This window comes from Gobius niger (assembly GCF_951799975.1).
Source record: "Gobius niger genome assembly, chromosome: 12".
Taxonomy (NCBI): domain Eukaryota; kingdom Metazoa; phylum Chordata; class Actinopteri; order Gobiiformes; family Gobiidae; genus Gobius; species Gobius niger.
In genome coordinates, this window is record NC_136863.1 from 1,589,150 (window position 1) to 1,611,650 (window position 22,501).

At 45.5% G+C, this 22,501-nt stretch overlaps 1 protein-coding gene across 1 annotated transcript in view; it reads right to left on the bottom strand.

The window, feature by feature from the left end:
* Window positions 1-232: 232 nt before the first annotated feature.
* LOC306971972 (dual E2 ubiquitin-conjugating enzyme/E3 ubiquitin-protein ligase BIRC6-like) overlaps window positions 233-22,501 on the bottom strand; it is a gene marked incomplete at its 5' end in the record, with an annotated part of 30,550 nt that continues 8,281 nt past the window's right edge. The window contains 7 exons of the mRNA XM_079568415.1: window positions 233-438; window positions 1,709-1,843; window positions 7,332-7,520; window positions 9,890-9,967; window positions 10,046-10,207; window positions 18,120-18,337; window positions 18,403-18,533. Of these exons, the coding sequence (XP_079424541.1) occupies window positions 256-438; window positions 1,709-1,843; window positions 7,332-7,520; window positions 9,890-9,967; window positions 10,046-10,207; window positions 18,120-18,337; window positions 18,403-18,533 (1,096 nt within the window). The 3' untranslated portion in view covers window positions 233-255. The remainder of the gene's footprint in view (window positions 439-1,708; window positions 1,844-7,331; window positions 7,521-9,889; window positions 9,968-10,045; window positions 10,208-18,119; window positions 18,338-18,402; window positions 18,534-22,501) is intronic.

Sequence of the window (22,501 nt, forward strand, 5' to 3'; positions counted from 1 at the left end):
AAGGGAAAAGAAAGCTCCGCCCCCTCGCCGTTCCCTCATAGACTCTGTATTTGTCATTATTGTACAGAAGCGTGGCAGCGACATTGGAAAAAGCACAAATGTTTACACTCTTTTACAGGTAAATAAAATTCTCCCGGGGTTTTATTTCCGTTGTTCCCGCGGTGACGATCTTTACATACAAATATGCACAAAGGGGGCGGCGCCGAAGGTCACGCCGCGCTTAAAGAGACAGTTCGTGTGTTTTGTTTTTTTCCCTCAGAGCTGGCCTTCGTCGTCGCGGCTGCCCCCGGGCTTCTCCGCCGCCGCCGCCACCGCGTCCTGATTGGTCGGCTCGGCCAGGAGGGCGGGGCTCTTGTCGGGGAAGTCGTCGGCGTCGGGTTCGAGGCCGTCGGGACACGGGAGTTTGAGCAGCTCCTCTCTGAGCTGCGCGCTGTGGCGCTGCGGGGGAGACGGAGGTCAGAGGTCAGAGGGGGGTCAAGGGTCAGAGGGGGTCAAGGGTCAGAGGGGAACTTAAAGGAATAGGCCACCGAGATATGTTTAAGTTTAAGTTTAAGATATGTTCTTACCTTAGACGAGTTCTTGAGGACCTGTCTGATCTTCAGCCGTGCCTTACTGCGCAGTAATCTTCACTTTACTGTGTGTCATTTTTTTGTCACATTTTTGTAATTTTTTAATCAATTTTTAGTCAATTTTTTGTAATTTTTTTTTCATTTTTTTTTTTCATTTATTTAATCAATTTTTAGTCAATTTTTTATCAATTTCTTTGTCATTTTTTTGACATTTTTTTTTCTTCAAATGTTGGTAATTTTTTGTCGTTTTTTTGTAATTTTTTTAATCATTTTTTTATGAATTTATTGTAATTTTGTTGTAATTTTTTTTCAATTTTTTGTAATTTTTTTGTGACTTTTTTGTAATTTTTTAATCAATTTTTAATCAATTTTTTGTCACTTTTTAATCATTTTTTTTGTTAATTTTTTATCAATTTCTTTGTCGTTTTTTTGTAATTTTTTTTCTTCATTTTTTTGTGATTTTTTTCTGATTTTTTTTTTTCATTTTTTTATCAATTTATTTCATTTTTTAATCAATTTTTTGTCATTTTTTGTCATTTTTTTGTCATTTTTTTCTTCAAATTTTGGTAATTTTTTGTCGTTTTTTTGTAATTTTTTAATCATTTTTTGTGAATTTGTTGTAATTTTTTTGTAATTTTTTTGTCAATTTTTTGTCATTTTTTAATCATTTTTTGTCAATTTTTTGTCAATTATATAACTATATTGCGAAGGTGTAATAATACCAGGAGTAATTTGGCGTCCGCGCAGTAAAGTGAAGATTACTGTGCGGACGCCAAACTACTCCTGGTATTATTACACCTTACAATATAGTCCCCCCTTTTATCCGCTTAGAAAATCCACATTGTTTAATTGTGTGTAATTATACTTTGTAGTGGAACACTTCACGTAACCATATTTAAATAGGGAAAACGTGGAAGAGCTTGGTAGCTTCTATCTTGACCTGTTTTGGAGAGAGGGAGAGGCTAAATGCTAACGCCGTCTGTGCTGTGTTTACGTGACTGAAGATCAGACAGGTCCTAAAGAACTCGTCACAGCTCAGGTAAGAACATATCTCAGTGTGGAAAAACACTGGCCTGTCCCTTTAAAGGTCAGATGGAGGTTAAGGGTCAGACCTCAGAAGGACCTGAGGCGGCGTTTACCTTGAGCGCGGCGGCGTGGTGCGACATGGTGCGTCCCACACGTTTGTCTGAGCTGTACTGCTGAATGTCCGTGATCCAGTCCTCGCACTGGGACATGATCTCCACACGCTTCAGGTAGAAGTGCTTATGGATCACCTGCACAGAAGGACACGGGAGAACACGGGTTAGAACACGGAAGAACACGGAAGAACACGGGTCACATGAGTTTAGAACATGGCCGACATCCAACATGGTTGTGGGATCAGGAGTTTTGTCATTGAGTGAAAACGGCCTGACAGAAGAAACAGAGCAGCACCTTCACGTTCCTCACGCGTTCCTCACACGCTCCTCACACGCGGTTCTTATTTTACATCGTTGTTCACATTATGGATTAAACCTTTTATGAACTCACACAGTAAAAACTGTTGAGCGATGTCATCATTTTCCAATAAATGCAGATTTAACCCCTTAACTCCCACCTGAACCGAGCACATTTTCTCCAGTTTGGCTTTACCCCAATCCAAAAGCTTCTGGAAAAAAGGTGAGAAAATTGTAACAAAACTGAGACGAAAACAATGATGGAAATGTGAAAAAAAAAACTGAGAAAACATTGATGAAAAAGTGGCAAAAATGTCACAAGAAATTGACAATTGACGAATAAAATGCCAAAAAATGACCAAAAAATGCCTAAAATGTGATACAAATTTGACAAAAAATAACAAAAATATTACCAAAAAAATGACAAAAAAATGATAAAAAATTAACGAAAAAATAATAATAAAATGTAACAAAAAATGACAAACCAAAAAAATTGAACTTTTTTTTTTTTTAAATGACAAAAAGTTGACAAAAGTTGACAAAAAAAATGACAATAAAGTTACTAAAATGAGTTGAATACCCAACAAAAAAATGATGGAAAAATAAATAAATTTGATGACGTGAGGAAAAAGATCCTCTGGGTTCAGGCGGGAGTTAAGAGGTTAAGGCCACTTTGAATCTGATCTGATGCTTTTAATGACATTTAAGGACTTGATTTCCTGGTTTTCGTGGCGGATCAGAGTCAGACTCAGACCAGTTGGAGGCGGAGTCTCTCAGACCAGTTGGAGGCGGAGTCTCTCAGACCAGTTGGAGGCGGAGTCTCTCAGACCAGCGGGTCCTGAATCCGCCTCAGGCCTCGGACGTGACTGGACTCTGAGGTTTACGGATTCCCACCGCGTCGCTGACCCTGAACGCAGCGCGGCCAAACGGAAATGAAAGAATCAATCACGGCCGCGCAGAGGGTCGAGCCGGGGGCGGGACCGAGGAGGGACTGAGCCTGGACCGAGGAGGGACTGAGCCGGGACTGAGCAAAGACTGAGCAAAGACTGAGCCAAGACTGAGCAAAGACTGAGCCAAGACTGAGCCAAGACTGAGCAAAGACTGAGCCAAGACTGAGCCAAGACTGAGCCAAGACTGAGCCAAGACTGAGCCAAGACTGAGCCAAGACTGAGCCAAGACTGAGCAAAGACTGAGCCAAGACTGAGCCAAGACTGAGCAAAGACTGAGCAAAGACTGAGCCAAGACTGAGCCAAGACTGAGCCAAGACTGAGCAAAGACTGAGCAAAGACTGAGCAAAGACTGAGCCAAGACTGAGCCAAGACTGAGCCAAGACTGAGCCAAGACTGAGCCAAGACTGAGCCAAGACTGAGCCAAGACTGAGCCAAGACTGAGCAAAGACTGAGCAAAGACTGAGCAAAGACTGAGCCAAGACTGAGCCAAGACTGAGCCAAGACTGAGCCAAGACTGAGCAAAGACTGAGCAAAGACTGAGCCAAGACTGAGCCAGGACTGAGCAAAGACTGAGCCTGGACTGAGCCAAGACTGAGCCAAGACTGAGCCAAGACTGAGCCAAGACTGAGCAAAGACTGAGCAAAGACTGAGCCAAGACTGAGCCAAGACTGAGCCAAGACTGAGCCAAGACTGAGCCAAGACTGAGCCAAGACTGAGCCAAGACTGAGCCAAGACTGAGCAAAGACTGAGCAAAGACTGAGCAAAGACTGAGCAAAGACTGAGGAAAGACTGAGCCAAGACTGAGCAAAGACTGAGCCAAGACTGAGCCAAGACTGAGCCAAGACTGAGCCAAGACTGAGCCAAGACTGAGCCAAGACTGAGCCAAGACTGAGCAAAGACTGAGCAAAGACTGAGCCAAGACTGAACCAGGACTGAACCAGGACTGAACCAGGACTGAACCAGGACTGAACCAGGACTGAACCAGGACTGAACCAGGACTGAACCAGGACTGAACCAGGACTGATGCCTGAACAACACACTTGTCTAGAGATCGATATTTGAACGGCTGATCTCGAGCCGATATTTTCTCCGATATCTTCTCACAACGGTTTGCTCCGAGACCGGACGGTTCAGCCTGACGTGACTCGGCCCTGTGTGTTTGTAAACGGTGAATAAAGCGACTCCGACCCCCCCTGAGGAGCCCCGCCCCCCCCTCGAGATTCTCTGTCTTTGTCTGAAACATTAATGCTGTACACGAGCAGGAGACTAACCGCTCTGCCACCGTCAGCGGGGGGGGGGGGTGTATCGGTGGGAGGGGGGGGGGTATTTTTAGCCTCTGAAACAGGCGCGGGTTTGAATAATGCAGGAGCCGTCAGCGCGGATCAGACTCAGGCCAAACGCCGGATCAACAACCGTCACCTCTGAGACTCTGAGACCACGGAGACTCTGAGACCGCGGAGACTCTGAGACCACGAGACTCTGAGACTCTGAGACCGCGGAGACTCTGAGACCACGAGACTCTGAGACCACGAGACTCTGAGACCACGAGACTCAGGTTTGTTTTTACTGCACGATTAAGAACCGACTTTCAGCCTCATTTAGATCCATTTAAGTTTCTTTTATTCTTGATTTAGCGTCATGTGAAAAAACAAAATGGCGGCCTGTTTCTGCACAGATCCCGCCGAGCGTCTGTCGTGTCTGAGGCTCAGGCTCACGGCCGTTTGTCTCAGAGAGTTAGACTCAGAGTCGACAGGGACGCCTTTAAGGGGGGACTGAGGTGAGTCCAGACCCCCAGACCCTCAGGCCCCAAGGCCTCCAGACCCCCAGGCCCCTAGACCCCCAAACCCTCAGACCCTCAAACCCCATATCCTCAGACCCTCAGACCCTAAAACCCCATATCCTCAGACCCCCATATCCTCAGACCCTCAAACCCCATACCCCCATATCCTCAGACCCTCATATCCTCAGACCCCCATATCCTCAGACCCTCATATCCTCAGACCCCCATATCCTCAGACCCTCAAACCCCATACCCCCATATCCTCAGACCCTCATATCCTCAGACCCCCATATCCTCAGACCCTCATATCCTCAGACCCCCATATCCTCAGACCCTCATATCCTCAGACCCTCATATCCTCAGACCCCCATATCCTCAGACCCCCATATCCTCAGACCCTCATATCCTCAGACCCCCATATCCTCAAACCCCATATCCTCAGACCCTCAAACCCCCAAACCCTCAGACTCCCAACCAGGTTTATTCTCTGATTTATCCAGGAAGTGGCTCCAACATGTTTTTTCCCGCGCTTATTCATTCACAAATCCTGACATGTTTGGTATCCACGTGTAGCACAAAAGGCTGTGATCCAAACATGGTCATTTCAAAGGCATTTCATTCTGGCCGATACCGATTATCGGATCGGGACGTCCCTAATTTTCTGTGATTTATTTATTTGTGAGGAAAAATCTCAAAATTGTCCTCGTTTTTTTGGTTCAAAGCTCAATAAATCCTTCAGGAATCAGAGAGTCTTTCGTGCTACACGTGGACACCAAACCCGTCAGGATTTATGAATGAACGACCACGCTGGAGTCACAATCATAAAGAGAGAGTCTGTGGTTTCTGACACGAAGGGAAAGCTACACGGAGGAAACATGGAGCATCGTTCCATCATCTGCCCCCCCCTCGGTCCGGCTATTCCCCCCTCCCCCCCTTTTCCCTCTGTGATCCCGTCATTTGTTCCTCTTTCTGACGTCTTTGAGATTACGATCCTCCGCGGCGCGATCCATCTCACGGCGACACAGGAATCATATCAGCGAGGGGGGGGGGGGGGGCGAGAGGAGGGGGGGGGGGGGAGAGGAGGGAGGGGGGAGTAACCTTGAGCACAAACACCGATAAACTATGCATTTGTTTCTGACCGCGGCTGAAGGTCACCAGGTGTTTACGACGCTCACAGGAACAACCGAAGGTTTTCACAGAAGAAGAAGAAATAAACGCTCAGCCCCAGCTCTCGTCCCTGATACAGAGAGCGTCCCTTCCTCACGGGGCAGATCTCCATGGAAACGAGCTCTGGACCGGGTTTATCTCCCGGGGTTCAGGGACACTGACCTCGAGCTCTGGACCGGGTCGAGCTCCCGGGGTTCAGGGACACTGACCTCGAGCTCTGGACCGGGCTGAGCTCCCGGGGTTCAGGGACACTGACCTCGAGCTCTGGACCGGGTCGAGCTCCCGGGGTTCGGGACACTGACCTCGAGCTCTGGACCGGGTCGAGCTCCCGGGGTTCGGGGACACTGACCTCGAGCTCTGGACCGGGTTGAGCTCGCGGGGTTCAGGGACACTGACCTCGAGCTCTGGACCGGGTTGAGCTCCCGGGGTTCGGGACACTGACCTCGAGCTCTGGACCGGGTTGAGCTCCCGGGGTTCGGGGACACTGACCTCGAGCTCTGGACCGGGTGGAGCTCGCGGGGTTCGGGGACACTGACCTCGAGCTCTGGACCGGGTCGAGCTCGCGGGGTTCGGGGACACTGACCTCGAGCTCTGGACCGGGTCGAGCTCGCGGGGTTCGGGGACACTGACCTCGAGCTCTGGACCGGGTCGAGCTCGCGGGGTTCGGGGGCACTGACCTCGAGCTCTGGACCGGGTCGAGCTCCCGGGGTTCGGGGGCACTGACCTCGAGCTCTGGACCGGGCTGAGCTCGCTGGGATCGGGGACACTGACCTCGAGCTCTGGACCGGGTTGAGCTCGCTGGGATCGGGGACACTGACCTCGAGCTCTGAACCGGGTCGAGCTCGCGGGGTTCGGGGACACTGACCTCGAGCTCTGGACCGGGTCGAGCTCGCGGGGATCGGGGACACTGACCTCGAGCTCTGGACCGGGTTGAGCTCGCGGGGTTCGGGGGCACTGACCTCGAGCTCTGGACCGGGCTGAGCTCCCGGGGTTCGGGGACACTGACCTCGAGCTCTGGACCGGGCTGAGCTCCCGGGGTTCGGGGACACTGACCTCGAGCTCTGGACCGGGTTGAGCTCGCGGGGTTCGGGGACACTGACCTCGAGCTCTGGACCGGGTCGAGCTCGCGGGGATCGGGGACACTGACCTCGAGCTCTGGACCGGGTCGAGCTCGCGGGGTTCGGGGGCACTGACTTCGAGCTCTGGACCGGGTCGAGCTCCCGGGGTTCGGGGGCACTGACCTCGAGCTCTGGACCGGGTCGAGCTCCCGGGGATCGGGGACACGGACCTCGAGCTCTGGACCGGGTGGAGCTCATGGGGTTCGGGGACACTGACCTCGAGCTCTGGACCGGGTTGAGCTCCCGGGGTTCGGGGACACTGACCTCGAGCTCTGGACCGGGTTGAGCTCCCGGGGTTCGGGGGCACTGACCTCTTTGAAGCAGGGCGAGGCGTTGCGGATCTGCTCCAGCATGGCCCACTTCACCGTGGCCTGGCGGATGTTCCCGTCGTATTCCCTGGAGCTCTGGGTCCCGCTGGGCGTCCCCCGAGAGCGCTCGTACCCGGGCTCGTTAAAGTACGGCTCGGCCACCAGGATCAGGGACTGGACCGAGACCAGGACCTGGACAAACACACTGAGGGTCAGAGACTGGACCGAGACCAGGACCTGCACAAACACACTGAGGGTCAGAGACTGGACCAAGACCAGGACCTGCACAGACACACTGAGGGTCAGAGACTGGACCGAGACCAGGACCTGCAGAGACACACTGAGGGTCAGAGACTGGACCAAGACCAGGACCTGCACAGACACACTGAGGGTCAGAGACTGGACCGAGACCAGGACCTGCACAAACACACTGAGGGTCAGAGACTGGACCGAGACCAGGACCTGCACAAACACACTGAGGGTCAGAGACTGGACCGAGACCAGGACCTGGAGAAACACACTGAGGGTCAGAGACTGGACTGAGACCAGGACCTGCACAAACACACTGAGGGAGCTGACAAAAAAAATGACAAAAATGTGACAAAAAAAGACCAAAAAATGACAATCATTTTTTTGGTCATTTTTTGTCAAGTTTGTGTCATTTTTTGTCAATTTTTTATCAAATTTTTGTCAATTTTTTGTCACATTTTTGTTGTTTTTTCGTCAATTTCTTGTGACATTTTTACCACTTTTTTGTCAATGTCAGATTTATTTTTTTCCATCATTTTTTTGTTGGGTATTCAACTCATTTTTAGAAAATGTTGGTCATTTTTTTGTCACATTTTTTGTCAATTTTTTGTCATTTTTTGGTCAAATTTTTTGTCATTTTTTTGTCATTTTTTTCCTCATTTTTTGTCACATTTTTCTCATTTTTTTTCTCATTTTTTGTCACATTTTTGTCATTTTTTTGTCACATTTTTGTCATTTTTTGTCACATTTTTGTCATTTTTTTGTCACATTTTTGTCATTTTTTGTCATTTTTTTGTCGCATTTTTGTCATTTTTTTGTCACATTTTTCTTCTCATTTTTTGTCAATTTTTTGGTAATTTTTTGTCATTTTTTTGTCACATTTTTGTCACATTTTTATTACATTTTTGTCATTTTTTTGTCATTTTTTTGGTCATTTTTTGGTCATTTTTTGTCATTTTTTTGTCACATTTTTGTCACATTTTTATTACATTTTTATTACATTTTTGTCATTTTTTTGTCACATTTTTAGTAATTTTTTAGTAATTTTTTTGTCACATTTTTGGACCGAGACCAGGACCTGCACAGACACACTGAGGATCAGAGACTGGAGGGGGGGGGGTCCTGAAGGTAAAGTCTGAGGAGGACGAGGAACATCTGGCTTCATAAAAACATCAGTATCACTTCCTTATTAACGGCTCCATAAAGACTGAAGGACAAACGGGACGTCCTGAGAGCTGGACCTGAGCCACCGCCCGAGCGCCGCAGGGTCACACGCAGGGGGGGCGTCCTCGGGGAGGGGGAGGGACATTTTTCACTCAATAATAAACCTTTTCTTTAGGGATGCACCGATACGTACGAGTACTTTGATTTAAGTACTTACTGATACAAGTACATCAACAGACTTATTTATTACTTTGTCACAGCAGATTAGTTTGTAATGAGTTAATTTACTCATTTTGAGTTAAGTCGGCGACACTTTTAAGAGAAAAAAATGACAACCATTTTTTTGTCATTTGTCACATTTTTGTCACAATTTTATCACATTTTTCATCAATTTCTTGTGACATTTTTACCACTTTTTCTTCAATGTTTTCTCACTTTTTTGTCATTTTCTTGTCACATTTTTGTCAATTTTTTGTCACATTTTTGTCATTTTTTGGTCAATTTGTTGTCAATTTGTTGTCACATTTTTGTCACATTTTTGTCAATTTTTCGTCACATTTTTGTCATTTTTTGTAATTTTTTTAATCACATTTTTGTCACATTTTTTGTCACATTTTTTTCATTTTTTTGTCATTTTTTTTCATTTTTTTGTCACATTTTTGTCACATTTTTTGGTCAATTTTTTGTCACATTTTTGTCATTTTTTTGTCATTTTTTCATCAATTTCTTGTCAATTTCTTGTGACATTTTTACCACTTTTTCTTCAATTTCTCGTCACTTTTTTGTCACACACAAATGTGCTCGGTCCAGGTGGGAGTTAAGGGGTTAACCTGTCATGTCGTAAACCCTGCAGACGTTTATCTCCTGTGAAACTGAGAAGGTGAGAAGCTGGAGGGAAGGAGAAAAGGGGAGGAAGCTTCACCTGGAGGAAGCTGGAGGGGAGGAGAAAAGGGGAGGAAGCTTCACCTGGAGGAAGCTGGAGGGGAGGAGAAAAGGGGAGGAAGCGTCACCTGGAGGGGAGGAGAAAAGGGGAGGAGAAAAGGGGAGGAAGCGTCACCTGGAGGGGAGGAGAAAAGGGGAGGAGAAAAGGGGAGGAAGCGTCACCTGGAGGAAGCTGGAGGGGAGGAGAAAAGGGGAGGAAGCGTCACCTGGAGGAAGCTGGAGGTCTGAGGGTTCCACTTCTCCTCCGGGCGGCCGTGCCACGTGTTCAGGATGCTCAAACACACCTGTGAACACGGACATGGGCGTTACACGGAGAACATACGAGTCTCACACACGCCTCTCCTCTCCCTTTCGGCACTCACTTTGCCGTCGTTGTAGAGGTTGGGGTTGAAGCGCACGCTGTGGCCCCCGGTGGTCTCCAGGTTCACCAGCGGGGGAGAGTTGGGGTAATCCTGAGGGAAGTACACGTCGAACTCAAAGCAGCCGTTAGCGTACGGCGTGTCCGCGGGTCCCGTGATCAGCACCTGACACGGAGGGGGAGGGAGGTTAAGGACACGATATACAAGCCTCCAATCTCAGCTAAAGGGCAGAAAGTGACATGATTTATCCAGGAAGTGACTCCAACACGGCTCATTCATTCACAAATACTGACATGTTTGGGATCCACGTGGAGCAGGAAAGACTCTGTAATCCAAATATGGTCATTTCCTTTGCAGGAGACAGTTTGGAAAAGATAGGGAAGATTTTGGAAAAGGGGAAGTTTTATTTTATTTTAGAAATGTTTTGGTATTTGCATTAAAGTGTTGGAACAGTTCGGAAAATGATAGTGAAAATATTTTAAAATTTTGTGAAATTTGTAAAAACATTTTTTGGAAAAGTTTTGAAAAATTAAAAAAAAAAAATAGAAGTTTTTGAAAATGTTAGGTAGGTTTTGGAACATTTCGAAAAATGTTGGAATATTGTGAAAATATTTTAATATTTTGTGAAATTTGTGATTAAAAAAAAGTCTTGACAAAATTTGGAAAATAAATATGAACATTTTTTTAAAAATTTTAGATACGTTTTGGAAAAGCTTTTTTTTTTTTTTTTTTTTGGAAAATGTTGGAATTTTTTTTGAACATTTTGTGAAAATATTTTACAATTTTGTGATTTTTTTTTGTAAATCTGGACAAAATTTGGAAAAGTTTTTGAAGATTTTGTGAAATGTTTGAATCAGTTTGTAAAATGTCGTCTGTGTCGCTCCCTGGTCTTTCCCGCGCTCATTCATTCACAAATACTGACATGTTTGGGATCCACGTGGAGCAGGAAAGACTCTGTAATCCAAATATGGTCATTTCCTTTGTGGGAAACAGTTTGGAAAAGATTGGGAAGATTTTGGAAAAGTTTTGAAAATTTGGGAAAACTGGGGAATTTTTATTTTATTTTAGATGTTTTGGAAAAGTTCTGGAATTCTTTTATTTTGTTATTTGCATTAAAGTGTTGGAACATTTCGGAAAATGTTAGTGAAAACATTTTAAAATTTTGTGAAATTTGTGAACATTTTTTGGAAAAGTTTTGAAAAATTAAAAAAAAAAAAATTAGAAGTTTTTGAAAATTTTAGGTACGTTTTGGAACATTTCGAAAAATGTTGGAATATTGTGAAAATATTTTAATATTTTGTGAAATTTGTGAATAAAAAAAAAAGTCTTGACAAAATTTGGAAAATAAATATGGAAAGTTTTTTGAAAATTTTAGATACGTTTTGGAAAAGCTTTTTTTTTTTTTTTTTTCGGGAAAATGTTGGAATTTTTTTTAACATTTTGTGAAAATATTTTACAATTTTGTGATTTTTTTTTTGTAAATCTGGACAAAATTTGGAAAAGTTTTTGAAGATTTTGTGAAATGTTTGAATCAGTTTGTAAAATGTCGTCTGTGTCGCTCCCTGGTCTTTCCCGCGCTCATTCATTCACAAATACTGATGTTTGGTATCCACGTGGAGCAGGAAAGACTCTGCAATCCAAATATGGTCATTTCCTTTGTGGGAGACAGTTTGGAAAAGATTGGGAAGATTTTGGAAAAGTTTAGAGAATTTGGGAAAACTGGAAAGTTCTGGAATTCTTTTATTTTTATTATTTTTATTTGCATTAAAGTGTTGGAACATTTCGGAAAATGTTAGTGAAAACATTTTAAAATTTTGTGAAATTTGGGAACATTTTTTGGAAAAGTTTTGAAAAATTTTGGGGAAAAAATTAGAGGTTTTTGAACATTTTAGGTACGTTTTGGAACATTTCGAAACATGTCGGAATATTGTGAAAATATTTTAATATTTTGTGAAATTTGTGAATAAAAAAAAGTCTTGACAAAAATTGGAAAAAAAATATGGAAAGTTTTTTGAAAATTTTAGATACGTTTTGGAAAAGCTTTTATTTTTTAATTTTGGAAAATGTTGGAAATTTTTTTGGAACATTTTGTCAAAATATTTGAAAATTGTGTGAAATTTGTGAAAATATTTTGGAAAAGTCTGGACAAAATTTGGAAAAGTTTTGAAAAAAAATGAGAAGTTTTTTAACATTTTAGGTACGTTTTGGAACATTTCGAAAAATGTCGGAATATTGTGAAAATATTTGAAAATTTTGTGAAATTTGTGAATAAAAAAAAAGTCTTGACAAAATTTGGAAAATAAATACGTAAAGTTTTAGATACGTTTTGGAAAAGCTTTTTTTAAATTAATTTTTTTGGAAAATGTTGGAATTTTTTTATTTTTATTTGCATTAAAGTGTTGGAACATTTCGGATAATATTTGTGAAAATATTTTACAATTTTGTGAATTTTTTTGGAAATCTGGACAAAATTTGGAAAAGTTTTGGAAGATTTTGTGAAATGTTTGAATCAGTTTGTAAAATGTCGTCTGTGTCGCAGTGTTCATTTCGTCGACTAAAATATTTAGTCTTAATTTTAGTCAAAGTGATATTTTTGTGACTAAAATTGGACTAAAACTAAATTAAAAGTTTCTCATGAGACTAAAACTGTGACTAAAATGTCCAGATATTTTAGTCGACTAAAATCAGACTAAATAAAAATGAAAAGGAGAGACTAAAATCATCCAAACTTGTATTGAGCGTCTGAAAGAGCCTCAGATCATGTAAATTCTCTGCCAAAGGATCAGCTCTGAGCTTTGTTCATGTGGAGCAGCTCCATGAAGCAGAGGAACAACATTAAACATGATTATAATCAATATTATAAATGCAAAGTCCACTAAACCAGTCTAAATTTTAGTCGACTACATTGACATGCAATTTTAGTCGACTAAAACTAGACTAAAATGTAAAAGTTGTTTTAAGACTAAATCTCAACTAAAATTAACTTACATTTTATTCAAAAGACTAAGATTAAAACTAAAATAAAGTATGTTGTCAAAATTAACACTGCTGTGTCGCTCATTCATTCACAAACACTGACACGTTTGGTATCCACGTGTAGCAGGAAAGGATAAGATGGCGCCGTTATCCAAATATGGGCATTATTTACATTTTGTCTCTGAAAACATCGTCCAGTTTGTTCCTAAAACGCCTCATCTTTCATATTTCTGTCATTAATCTAAAGTTTCTACTGGTGATCTCCACGTTTACGGTTCTCCCGTTTCCTGCAGCGCCTGAACTAAACCCAGAACAAACTGAGGATCTTGTAAACGCTGAGCTTCATAAATCACTTCACTTCAGATGAGACTGAATCATTAATTAAAAACAAAGTGTAATTAAAACCAGGCCAAAAGGTGAACGAGGCCCCGCAGCAGAGCCGGCTTTACCCGAGGAACAGACTCCGGCTCCGGGGTCGAATAAAGACCACGCGGATTTGCATCATTTCAAATTAATTACGGAAGAACAAAGGGAATCTATGCGGCGATGACAGAGTTTGTGAATAAAGGAGAGAATAATTCTGCTTTAAACACTTGTTCTCACGAGCGCGGAGATTTAACGCTTCACAAACGAGAAGAAGTTTGTGTCATGGAAAGTATTTGTTTTTCTCTTTCGAACTGAATCTTTTTTATGAATCACATCCTCCTCTCCACAGCCCCGCCTCCTCTCCACAGCCCCGCCTCCTCTCCACAGTCCCGCCTCCTCTCCACAGTCCCGCCTCCTCTCCACAGACCCGCCTCCTCTCCACAGACCCTGCCTCCTCTCCACAGACCCCGCCTCCTCTCCACAGCCCCGCCTCCTCTCCACAGACCCGCCTCCTCTCCACAGACCCTGCCTCCTCTCCACAGACCCCGCCTCCTCTCCACAGTCCCGCCTCCTCTCCACAGACCCGCCTCCTCTCCACAGACCCTGCCTCCTCTCCACAGACCCCGCCTCCTCTCCACAGCCCCGCCTCCTCTCCACATTCCCGCCTCCTCTCCACATTCCCGCCTCCTCTCCACAGTCCCGCCTCCTCTCCACAGTCCCGCCTCCTCTCCACAGCCCCGCCTCCTCTCCACAGTCCCGCCTCCTCTCCACAGTCCCGCCTCCTCTCCACAGCCCCGCCTCCTCTCCACAGCCCCGCCTCCTCTCCACAGTCCCGCCTCCTCTCCGCAGAGTCAGACGCAGGTGAAAAAAGCACGTCTGAGATCCATCTAGTTTAACTGTGAGCCTTCGTCCTAGAACTACATTACCCAGGATGCTCGGGAGTCCCATGATCTACTACGAGGCTTTTGATTGGTGGAGCTTCACGTGTTTATTTATTGTAATGTAGACGACATGTTATAAACAATGTATTCAAACATAATGCAGGCAGAGAGTGGACGTTTTATCCAGATCTAACACTGAGAGTGAGAAAAACGTCAAAAATTTTTTCCCAACGATCCAATGAAACGAACCACCCGCCTAAACCAAATGCATTCTGTCCTCTTTTGGCTGTGTAACACCTCATTTGAAAGCTAAGACCCACAAAACTGATCTTTTTCCTCGCGCTGTAACTGTGTTGTTGATTTTTTGTCAAATTTTTGTTGAATTTTTGTCACATTTTTGTTGAATTTTTTTTTCATAATTTTTTTTGTTGGGTATTCAACTGATTTTTGTAACTTTTTTGTCATTTTTTGAATTTTTTTGTCACATTTTTTGTCAAATTTTTGTCATATTTTTGTCAAATTTTAATCATATTTTTGTCATTTTTTGTCAAATTTTTATCACATTTTTGTCACATTTTTTGTCAAATTTTTATCACATTTTTATCACATTTTTTGTCACATTTTTGTCATTTTTTGTCACATTTTTTGTCAAATTTTAACACATTTTTGTCAATTTTTTTGGTCAATTTTTAATCACATTTTTATCATTTTTTCGTCATTTTTTGTCAATTTCTTGTGACATTTTTGCCACTTTTTCATCAATTTTTCGTCACTTTTTCGTCACTTTTTTCTCACATTTCCATCATTGTTTTCGTCTCAGTTTTGTTGCTATTTTCACACCTTTTTTCCAGAAGCTTTTGGATTGGGGTAAAGCCAAACTGTTCCCAAACTATCCACCGGGGGGTGCTGCAGCCCCCTCAGCACCCTGGGTTCCCACGGCCTCGCTAAAGTATGAGGACAAACCTAGAGTGATTTATTATTTTTGTTTTGTTGAAACATCTTGGCTACAAACTGTTCAGAGTGAAGTGTGTTTTTTGACTGAAGTACTCTGACTGCAGTACTCTGACTGCAGTACTCTGTCTGCAGTACTCTGACTGCAGTACTCTGTCTGCAGTACTCTGACTGAAGTACTCTGACTGAAGTACTCTGACTGAAGTACTCTGACTGAAGTACTCTGTCTGCAGTACTCTGACTGAAGTACTCTGACTGCAGTACTCTGACTGCAGTACTCTGACTGCAGTACTCTGACTGCAGTACTCTGACTGCAGTACTCTGACTGCAGTACTCTGACTGCAGTACTCTGAAGTGCTCGGGGCCTCGGGCTGGTCTTACAGCCGCGTGAGCTCATGTAGAAAACATTTAGTCACTTCTAAAAATAGGTTTGTTTGGTGTAAAAAAGACGGAGCTTCGTGAGAGTTTTAAGGTGAACGTTTCCACTGACTGATCCTGTCCAAACACGCTTCACCCTCCACTGGGTCTGCGGCCGCCCCGGGACACAGGGACCAGAGACCAGAGACCGGAGACTGAGGACCAGAGAGCGGAGACCAGAGACTGAGGACCAGAGAGCGGAGACCAGAGACTGAGGACCAGAGAGCGGAGACCAGAGACCGAGGACCAGAGACTGAGGACCAGAGAGCGGAGACCAGAGACCGAGGACCAGAGACTGAGGACCAGAGACTGAGGACCAGAGACCGAGGACCAGAGACTGAGGACAGAGACTGAGGACCAGAGACTGAGGACTGAGGACCAGAGACCAGAGACTGAGGACCAGAGACTGAGGACCAGAGAGCGGAGACCAGAGACCGAGGACCAGAGACTGAGGACCAGAGAGCGGAGACCAGAGACCGAGGACCAGAGACTGAGGACCAGAGACTGAGGACCAGAGACCGAGGACCAGAGACTGAGGACAGAGACTGAGGACCAGAGACTGAGGACTGAGGACCAGAGACCAGAGACCGAGGACCAGAGACTGAGGACCAGAGACTGAGACCAGAGACTGAGGACCAGAGACTGAGGACCAGAGACTGAGGACCAGAGACTGAGGACCAGAGACCAGAGACTGAGGACCAGAGACTGAGGACCAGAGACTGAGGACCAGAGACTGAGGACCAGAGACTGAGGACCAGAGACTGAGGACCAGAGACTGAGGACCAGAGACTGAGGACATGGACCAGAGACTGAGGACCAGAGACCAGAGACTGAGGACCAGAGACCGAGGACCAGAGACTGAGGACAGAGACTGAGGACAGAGACTGAGGACCAGAGACTGAGGACCAGAGACTGAGGACATGGACCAGAGACTGAGGACCAGAGGCTGAGGACCAGAGACTGAGGACCAGAGACTGAGGACCAGAGACTGAGGACCAGAGACTGAGGACCAGAGACTGAGGACCAGAGACTGAGGACATGGACCAGAGACTGAGGACCAGAGGCTGAGGACCAGAGACTGAGGACCAGAGACTGAGGACCAGAGACTGAGGACATGGACCAGAGACTGAGGACAGAGACTGAGGACCAGAGACTGAGGACATGGACCAGAGACTGAGGACCAGAGACTGAGGACCAGAGACCAGAGACTGAGGACCAGAGACTGAGGACCAGAGACTGAGGACCAGAGACTGAGGACCAGAGACTGAGGACCAGAGACTGAGGACCAGAGACTGAGGACCAGAGACTGAGGACATGGACCAGAGACTGAGGACCAGAGACCACAGACTGAGGACCAGAGACTGAGGACAGAGACCAGAGACTGAGAACAGAGACCAGAGATTGAGGACCAGAGACTGAGGACCAGAGACCAGAGACTGAGGACCAGAGACCAGAGACTGAGGACCAGAGACTGAGGACCAGAGACTGAGGACCAGAGACTGAGGACAGAGACTGAGGACAGAGACTGAGGACCAGAGACTGAGGACCAGAGACTGAGGACCAGAAACTGAGGACCAGAAACTGAGGACCAGAGACTGAGGACCAGAGACTGAGGACCAGAGACTGAGGACCAGAGACCAGAGACTGAGGACCAGAGACTGAGGACCAGAGACTGAGGACCAGAGACTGAGGACCAGAGACTGAGGACAGAGACTGAGGACAGAGACTGAGGACCAGAAACTGAGGACCAGAGACCAGAGACTGAGGACCAGAGACTGAGGACCAGAGACTGAGGACCAGAGACCAGAGACTGAGGACCAGAGACTGAGGACCAGAGACTGAGGACCAGAGACCAGAGACTGAGGACCAGAGACTGAGGACAGAGACTGAGGACCAGAGACCAGAGACCAGAGACTAGAGACCAGCCTCTGTCCCGGGCCGCTCTCCACCTGGGAGCGCTTTTGGCAGAAAGAGGAACCGGCCATGACCCACTGAGGCTCAGTTTCCACGGCGACAAAGCCGCGTACGTTGGTATCGGACGTTCCTTTAAACATCAGCGCACATGGAAATGTCTGACGCCCGGATTCACTGAGAACTCTGGAGAAGAACGCAGAACCATCACAGTCCACACATGATCACACATGTGGAGCCACTTCCTGGATAAATCTCAGGCTCAAAGACACAAAATGTCCGACAATAAACATCGTAAAGACTGAGTTTGGACGTAGGAATTAAAGGCAGTGTCTCCGGTGTGAGCTGGAGTCTGGGTGGTGTCGTGTTGGTGTGAGCTGGTGTCTGGGCGGTGTCTCTGGTCTGAGCTGGTGTTTGTGGAGTGACATTTGCAGCAGAGCGTTCATCAGAGGTGAGGAGGGTCAGTAAATGTCACTGAGACTCACGGCTGAACGTGTGATACAGAACACACGGCTCACACGTGACCCTCTGAACACGGCTCGCCCCCACCCTCCCCACCCTCGCCGGCGCCTCACCTTCATGATGTCGAGCCGCTCCTCGTCGCAGCGCACGAACACGCTGGAGGAGCTGGACAGCGGCAGCGACGTGGACAGGGTCACGGCCTCCTGGGCCAGGCGGCGGGCGCGGGCCGGGCTGTTGGCGTCGCTGGCGTTCTTCACCTGAGACATGTAATGGTAGTTCACTTTGAAGAGCAGCTTCCCGTCGTCGTCCTCGCTCACCATCTCGAACGTGTCTGAGGAGGAACAAGAACCCGGGTCAGACGCCGGCGTGGGGCGCGCGGGAACATTCGTCACTCACCGAACTGCAGCTTCTTCATGGCGGCCACGTACTTCTCCTCCAGGGAGCGCAGCACGGACAGAGGTTTGGGGCGACTGGCGGCTTTTCTGGAACATTCCACCAACTTCCGCTCTGGAAAACAAACGCTCTCACTTTAGAACCGGAGTGAGCAGGAAAGGTTAAATTATGGTTTGATTTTGGGACATATTAGTTCCCAAAGTCTGGGTCATCACAGCCCCCCCATCGACACGAAAGTCCTTCAGGGCCCCCCCAATAAGAATCATCTACTCTATGTAAAGGAACAGAAGGAGATACTAAATAAGAATGAGCACATCTGGAGGCCAAACACTCTTTGTATACGAATGTCCACACTATTCCCTATATAGTGACTATATAGTGACTATATCAGGGGTCACATGTTGTAGGGGTGTCCGAATGTCCAGAGAGAAAAAAGTAGTGCACTCGAAATTTCCCACAATGCATCTGGAAAAGTAGTGAGCATCGATGGTCACTAAACGGGTCAATATTTCCCACAATGCACTGGGAGAGTCTGAGCCTGACAGAGACAGGTCTGTGAACTAAACACGACTGAAGTAAATCAGCTGTTTCAGTCGAGTGTTTGTGTTTCTCATGAATAAACGACCTAAATATAAACGGTTACGGTGAAAAGATGCTAACGTTAGCTGCTTACCTTTAGCTGGAGCTGTTACATGACCGATAGCTTCATGCTAACGTTAGCTGCTAACCTTTAGCTGGAGCTGTTAAATGACCGACAGCTTCCTCTCGAATAATCCAAGCCATTCGTGTAAAATCCATGTTAAATATAAAGTATCTGACTCGTATTAATCCATAAATATTCCACTGTCTCTGAGTTTGGTTTTTATCTCAGAAATACTTTATTCCCGGAGTTTAGCGACTTTTAGCAGATGTAGTCACTCAATCTGACCGACTTTCGACGTCTCTGAGCTCACACTTTTTTTTTTCTTCTTTTTTTTGTGATGATAGTTTTAATTTTAATTTAAATGTCAAATAAAACGCCTGTAAAAGTGCCAAACAGTCGTTCTGTTTCAAAAAATAAGTGTTTGTAACAATAAATAAATTCATATAAAAAACAAAAAAACATGTCTGCAGCTCGGAGAAAGTCGTGTCTTGTGTCCGAGTCGCCAACAGAATCAGTGACTATATAGTGACTATATAGTGCGGCCTGTGAGGTGAATGAGGGGTTAGGGAGTAGGGTGGACATTCGGACACAGCCACTGTCTTTCTGCAGCACATTTGAGCAAATACATTTCCTTTAAAAATCCAATTTGTTCATTGTAATTCATTCATAGATACAGACACATCTCTGGAGTCGCCCATATATTTATGGTCACGTTTGAAAACAGTTAAGGGGGAAAACAATTTAGAAAAATCTAAACTTTCTCTAATTATTCAAAACTACTTTAGCAAACACTGAATTATGAATATAGTTTTATACTAAATAAAGAAAAACAAAGACATGGGGAGGAGCAAAGTGGTTCAACAGCCCATAAATACATTTAAAAAAGGAGAATGCTAACGTGATGCTACATGTTTGAGAATCCGATCCCTGTCAAATGTACTTATTCATAGCTTATGTTTAGCATTGTAATAATAATAAAATAGTTGTCAATAGTTGTCATTCTAGAATCCTCTTAACCACAGCTCATTCCTCGCTCCGTCGCCGCTGCCTCTCGTCCAATCACAGGGCGACTCCGGGGCGGGGCTTTACGGTGCGCGACTCCCTGCGGCTAAATCTCCTGGTTTCAGATAAACGTGACTCCGCATCGAGCCGCCGTCTTTCAGTCCGTCAGCGTCACAGACGGAGACGCTGAGGGGAGGGGGGGGTAACGGGGGAGGGGGGGGGGGGGTAACGGGGGAGGGGGGGCCGTGAAGCACTGACCACACGAGGCGACGTCACGAAACAGGAAAGTCATTTATGGACAAAATACAGAGACAGAGGAACAGATTTTTCACTCAGACTTGGCTGTAAATACTGTTTAAGCGGCGCTAGCCCACAGTTAGCTTCGCCCGCTAGCCTGTTAGCTTCTTCGTGATTCCATTAGTGTTTATTGGTGACTCTGACCCGATGGCAGAGACACCAGGGGGCGATGAAAGACCCCCCAATCATCCCATTAACACTTTCATTACCCCCAGAGGGACGACACGGAGGATTTATTAAGGTAAACACGTTAATTAGTGCTGCTTTAAGGGAAAAAAAGTAGGGACACAAATTGGAAAAACGGGAAACAAGAAAGTAATTACACATGAAAGTACAGGTACAATTACAACGTGTGGGAACAGTGTGTACAGTGTGAAAATGAAGACCTTTACTACACCTTGACACGTTGTTACACATTGTAAGAGAACCTGTACTTACACCTGGAACTCGCGGGCTGGATTCTAAAGCGTTACCAGGTTTTTTCATGACATTATAAAGAGGGGGTGTTCTGCTTTTTTCAGTCCCATAGCACCCGTCTATATCACACTACAATGATGACAAACCTTCTGTTGGTCTGTAAATGCAGTAAATTAGAATAACTGCCTTGTATAAAATGTCTCTCTCAAAATGGCTGTAGTGAATGTCTTGAAATAGGCCTCTGTCTCTTTAAGAACCTCTGAGCCTTTAGACACGCCCCCTCCACACGCTGTCTGTGGCATCCCAACACTGCGCTCGTTTTCTCCACAGTATTGAAACTACGATCGGTGCATTTTAATTTTTATTGTTGGAAAGGAGCTACTGTTTATCACTTTGTGAACAATGGCCACACAGGATATTATTTGGAGACGAACCTTCCACACCGGACGCTTGGAAGAGGCTCTTGCCTGAAAAATAACTGCTGTTTGGAGGCTCTCTCTTTGCATCTGCCATGCCCTATGGATCTCTAACTATACCCCCATGGACGACACCAGGATCTGCAGGAGCCCATACGATTCAAAAGACGGACATTATCTGTGCAGGTGGACAGTGGTTTTTCGAGGTTACCCCGTTAGCTTGTTATAATCGACTACAGCTCATTGTTGATGAAAAGTCTGCAATAAACCACAAATGTGTAAAGCCAGGCTCATTGTGTGATCATCGTAAAGGCTGCTTCAAGTAGTTGCTGCTTTATTGACGTTATTTGTGCATAATATGCTGCCTGTTTTCAATGAATGTTGTGAAGGTGAAGGTTGTTAGCTTGTCGCGGCTAATAGTGCCTTAGCTCCGGGAGAAACCACTCGGCTACGACCCATTGTAGATGAAATGTGAGCAATAAACTACACAATCAACAAGCCAGGCTCCGTGTGTGATCATCATAAAGGCTGCTTCAAGCAGTTGCCTGTTTTAGTGACGTTTTCAATGCATAATATGCTGCTTGTATTCAGTGAATTTTCCCGTTAGCTTGTCGCGGCTAGCTTGTTAGCTCCGGGAGAAAACCACTCGGCTATGACCCATTGTAGATGAAATGTGAGCAATAAACTTCCAAATCAACAAGCCAGGCTCCGTGTGTGATCATTGTTAAACGGTTCTTTATGTGTGTGGTGGTTTTATTGACTTTATTTGTGCATATTTCTCGTTTCCACGTGATGACTCGAGGTTTAGCTTAGCATTAGCTTTCTCCGGAGGCTCTGTGCATCATCAAGGCCCAGCGCAGAACCAGACACTGAAATAAGTGTTCTTGTCACCGGTTTTAATCCTGGGTGTTTCGGTAACAGAAACACTGATGTGTGTCTTTGTAAAAGTCTGCTGTGGCTCCGGTTCACAACACATGAAGCTAATCCTCCATGATGACTCTGTTTACATCTTAGGGCTGGACACTGCGGGGAGGGGGTTCTGCTGAGGAGCAGTGGTTGGTTACTCGGCTGGTGACGAAAGGTCGGAGGCGTATCCTGGAGGTCGGAGGCGTTTCCTGAAGGAATCAGGCGTTTTATCCCTAAAATGGCCGCCATCAGAGTTTTTACAGTTTACTCAAAAATACGTGAATGTGCCAAGGCAACACTTCAGGCATGTTTTTAATGAGGGAATGACTTAATAACATGATGTAAAGCTTGAAAAAGTCGATTTTGCATAATACCCCCCCTTTAAACGCTCAACTCCACTGCCCGGTCAGGTCCACATTCA